Here is a 5,000-nt window from a genome sequence, read left to right on the forward strand (position 1 = left end):
TGTGCCTTGGTACAGGGTATTGGTTACAGTCCCTGGAGCAGTGTGGGGTTATTTGCCTTGGTACAGGGTATTAGTTACAGTCCCAGGAGCAGTGTGGGGTTAGGTGTCTTGGTCCAGCCATGGAGTGATATAGGGAGTTGAAGGGTGGGATTCAAACCTGCAACCCTCTGGTCTAAAACCCCATCAATTGTAGCCCACTGAATCTGGGCATGACCATCTTGGAATATGCCATCGAGAAAGATGATCAATGGAATAACCTGGGCGTTCACTGCACCATGTTCCTTATTACTGTGCAAACTACATTTTTCACTAGAAATAAAATAAAAGTTTAGTCAGCCGTGGCCTAGTTATGAAGAGCGATATCATTTACAAACATAGATTGGCCACCAGAGTCCAGAACTCAACCGCACTGAGAATCGTTGAGCAGGCTTTACACAGCATTCAGACTCCACCATCATCAGCACAAGATTCTGCTGAAAACTTAATGCAACAATAGATGGAAATAAATCATTTTACATTGCAGACATATCTAATGGGTTGTCATTTAGCTAAAAACATCAATAGATGAAGATGAATAAAAACATCTTGTGGCATTGCAGACACTTATGTTAGTGATGCCACAGCAAATGTGTACAGTAACCAAAGCTGAAGGTGTTCAAACAACAGCTGCAGAATAACCTGAGAGACCACCTCTGAAATAAGCACGTTTCAGTAAAATGAACATTACTGTTTCAATCTATTAACTAATGACAACATTTCCTCCGAATTTCGAATGAAATATTGTCATGTAGACCATTGATTTTCAGAAAGTTACAAATGGTCAAAATAATACAAAAGATGCAATGTTTTCAGAAACAAAATGCATAAAAATGCATTCCTTAAAAAAATGCATATTTAATTTATGCAAATGATATTCGCTTCATTTTACTGAACCACTTGGCTATAGTTGTAAAACCAGTAAAAAATATATTTTTCGAGGTGATCTCTCCATTTTTCCCGCAGCTGTAGAGTGGGTGACATTTAGCTTTTGGTGACGACTTCCTGTGTAGGTGTGTGCTGACGTGTGTGTATGTGCATGGGAGTGGGGTGTATCCACAGATCTTCTGTGTGTGTGTGTGTGTGTGTGTGTGTGTGTGTGTGTGTGTGTGTGTGTGTATTTAATGATCCCAGAGGTCTTCTGTCCGACCGAACTTGTAGATGAGAGTACTGGAGGAGAAAAACAGACACAATGAGTAAAGGAACTGGAGTATGTGTGTGTGTGCACACATGTGTGTGTTCGTGTGTGTGAGCGTGAGTATGCATGTGTGTTTGGTGTGTGTGTGTGTGTGTGTGTGTGTGTGTGTGTGTGTGTGTGTGTGTGTGTGTGTGTGTGTATGTGTGTGTGTGTGTGTGTGTGTGTGTGTGTGTGTGTGTGTGTGTGTGTGTGTATGTGTGTGTGTGTGTGTGTGTGTGTGTGTGTGTGTGTGTGTGTGTGTGTGTAAGGTTTTTGGTGTGCATGTGTGTTTGTAAGATTTTTGGTGTGTGTGTGTGTGGATGTGTGTGTGTGTGTGTGTGTGTACTATACCTGAAAAAGATGAGGAGGTTTTGGAAAAAGATGGAGAGTCCGGGATAGACCAGTTTATCTGGCGGAGACAATCACACAGACACACACACACACACACACACACACACACACACACACACACACACATGTAATGATTGCATATTATTACAGTTTAATGCACCATCTAGATGAAAACCGCTATGTTAACCGCTAATGTAATGTTCAATTTTGAGGGGATTTCGTGACCGCTTCGCTTCGCTTTGCTGTGGTTCGCTGCTGCGGGATTCTCCCTTCCCTTAGTGGGGACAAGCGACAGCTGAATTAATTCCTTTGACAGACAGCCAGTCTTTCCAAGGCTAATGGAGGTTCATTTATTTAAAGGTGCACTGTGTATGATGTGGCCAGAATGGGTACTGCAACTATGCTGCTCATTGAAACTGTGCTGCCTATTGCCAAATTAGATCTTTTCATGAATATTTACTAAATAATAAAGCTTTGGTTTGCGACTGGTGAACTCAGCAGGGGGGTTCAGCGCACCCTTTTTTGTGTTGGACTAAACGCGTAGCCTGCGTTCTTTTGTGCGTCTCAAATATGGCCCATTATAATTAGGGATGCACCGATACACATTTTTTCACTTCCGATTCCGATCCTGATATCTAAATTTGGATATCTGCCGATACCGATACTACTCCGATCCAATACCAAAACCACATAGATGCATGGGTTTCAACTTGAGGTAGGCCCAAGTAGACTATTTGGTTAGAAAATGATGTCAGAAGAACAGGAAACCAATTAATAAGTAAAAAGTAACAAGTAAAAAAGTAACAATCCCATCCTGAAAACTAATATGCAAGTGTTATGATTTCAAATTAACATTACACCTGGCTCAATGTCAGTATCAGGAAAGTTCCAACACTTTGGAAAAATTCAGATCCGATCCGATCTCTGAATTTTGTTGATATCTGAACCCGATACAGATACACCGATACCGATATCCCATCTCTAATTATAATGTGGTGTGGGGACCTCGGGGTGCGTCTCTAATTATAATGTGGTGTGGGGGCCTCGGGGTGTGGTGGCCTCGGGGTGCGGTGTGGGAGCCTCGGGGTGTGGGGGCCTCGGGGTGTGGGGGCCTCGGGGTGCGGTGTGGGGGCCTCGGGGTGCGTCAGCAATTATAATGTGGTGTGGGGGCCTCGGGGTGCGGTGTGGGGGCCTCGGGGTGTGGGGGCCTCGGGGTGTGGGGGCCTCGGGGTGCGGTGTGGGGGCCTCGGGGTGCATCTGTAATTATAATGTGGTGTGGGGGCCTCGGGGTGCGGTGTGGGGGCCTCGGGGTGCGGTGTAGGGGCCTCGGGGTGCATCTGCAAACACAACCCTGCCTGGGGACGCTAGGTGGCATCCCTTATGTTACATTACACATGTCAGAAAGTGTGTGTGTGTGTGTGTGTGTGTGTGTGTGTGTGTGTGTGTGTGTGTGTGTGTGTGTGTGTGTGTGTGTGTGTGTGTGTGTGTGTGTGTGTACTTACTGGCAACCACAAACTCTTGAAAGAGGATCCAAGTCGCAGCGATGAGCGACGCGAACATCAGCATCAAACCCAGAAACAGCCACAAACGCGCACCTACACACACACACACACACACACACACAAAAACACACACACACACACACACACACACACTCTCTATTAGGAAGCACATTTAGTGTAAAGAGCACACACACGTCCACACCACACGGAGTTCATATGCTCCACAGAGCTGCTCAGACTTTAGGACTTTATGAATTAACTTTGGGAAAGTTGGAATCATAGTGAATTGCTGAACCAAATCTTTTCTACAATGAAAAGTACAAACTGTCATTCTGAAGTTAGAAGGAGGGAGTTGTCACCGGTTGTTTATGTCCCTTAGGTTTTTTAATCAACTCAAGCTTGGGCTTCTTGATTCTTAAACGTTCAACGCTCGGCTAAAAGCATGCCGACTACATATGGTGTTGCTAACGGCTTAGCCAGAGATTCTTTAAGTATATATCTCTCTACTCTCTCTGGCTTAGCTGCCAGCGCAGCCACCACTGTGACAAAACTATTAGCTCACCACAAACAAATTAACAACAGGAAGTATATGATTCACAAAACTAATGAATGAAATAGTTAAACCACACATATATGTTTCTTATTTACAGTGTAATATTTACAAAAGTGTAAGTCTGTGAGTGAGGATCCAAATGGGAAATGAGTTAAACTCCGACAGCACTTTGACAATCAATGTCTTTTTCGTAGCCGCTTTTGGACTGAAATTTCAGCTTCTCGGCTGCCACAAGGATTCTCATGATGGACAAGGACTACCTCCAATCGTCACAACATCGACCTCATGTTGATGTGTATATAAAGTGTATGTGTGTGTGTGTGTGTGTGTGTGTGTGTGTGTGTGTGTGTGTGTGTGTGTGTGTGTGCGTGTGTGTGTGTATATAGTGTGTGTATATAGTGTGTGTATATAGTGTGTGTATTTCTGGCCCTAACTGTATGTATGCATACTGTATATACAGTCAGGAGAATAAGTATTTGATCCCTTGCTGATTTTGTTGGTTTGACCACTAATAAAGACATGATCATTCTTTAAAGTTAATGATAATATGTATTCTAATATGGAGAGACAGAATATCAAAAAGAAAATCCAGAAATTAACTCTAAAGAATATATAATAATGTATTCATATTTAATATAAGAACAACACCTTCTCCAACATCATAAATGAAAGTGGTAACATTATGTTTTGAGGTTGTTTGTCTGGCCAAGATACAGGATAACTTCACATCGTCAAGAAATGGATGGAAGGAGACATGTAAACGTACAATGCTGCATGCCAACCTCTTTCCCACCACCACTAGACTGAAGGTGGGTCATGGATTGGCCTCCCAATATGATAATAATCCATAACATACAGCCCAAGCAACGAAGGAGTAGCTCAAGCAGAAGCATTTTAAGGTCATGAAGTGGCCTAGACAGTTTCCAAACATTAACCCTATACTAATCCTGTGAAGGGAACAGAAGCTCCCATTTGGCAAGCTACAGTCATACAACTTAAGGGATTTAGAGATGATCTGCAAAGAAAAGCGGACAAAAATCCTTTCTAATATATCCACAAACATTGTCATTAACTGAAAGAAACATCTGACCTCTGTATGAGAAAACAAGGGCTTTGCCACCAAGTAATTTTGTCTTCTTTGACTAGAGGGGTCAAATACTTATTTTCCTCAATGGAATACAAATCAATTAAAATATATTCTTCAAAGTCATTTTCTGGATTTTCTTTTTGATATTCTGTCTCTCTATATTAGAATACATTTTATCATTAATATTATAGAATGACCATGTCTTTATTAGTGGGCAAACCAACAAAATCAGCAAGGGATCAAATACTTATTCTCCTCACTGTATAGTGTATGCGTATAGTGTGTGTGTATATA

The 5,000-nt window shown here is 42.3% G+C and overlaps 1 protein-coding gene across 1 annotated transcript in view; it reads right to left on the minus strand.

The window, feature by feature from the left end:
* Positions 1-60: 60 nt before the first annotated feature.
* LOC134444225 (transmembrane protein 50B-like) overlaps positions 61-5,000 on the minus strand; it is a 15,394-nt gene continuing 10,454 nt past the window's right edge. Inside the window, exons 5-7 of the mRNA XM_063193593.1 lie at positions 3,067-3,159; positions 1,565-1,622; positions 61-1,206 (exon numbers count right to left, since the gene is read on the minus strand). Coding sequence (XP_063049663.1) covers positions 1,158-1,206; positions 1,565-1,622; positions 3,067-3,159 — 200 coding nt within the window. The 3' untranslated portion in view covers positions 61-1,157. The remainder of the gene's footprint in view (positions 1,207-1,564; positions 1,623-3,066; positions 3,160-5,000) is intronic.

This window comes from Engraulis encrasicolus, unplaced genomic scaffold (assembly GCF_034702125.1).
Source record: "Engraulis encrasicolus isolate BLACKSEA-1 unplaced genomic scaffold, IST_EnEncr_1.0 scaffold_479_np1212, whole genome shotgun sequence".
NCBI lineage: Eukaryota > Metazoa > Chordata > Actinopteri > Clupeiformes > Engraulidae > Engraulis > Engraulis encrasicolus.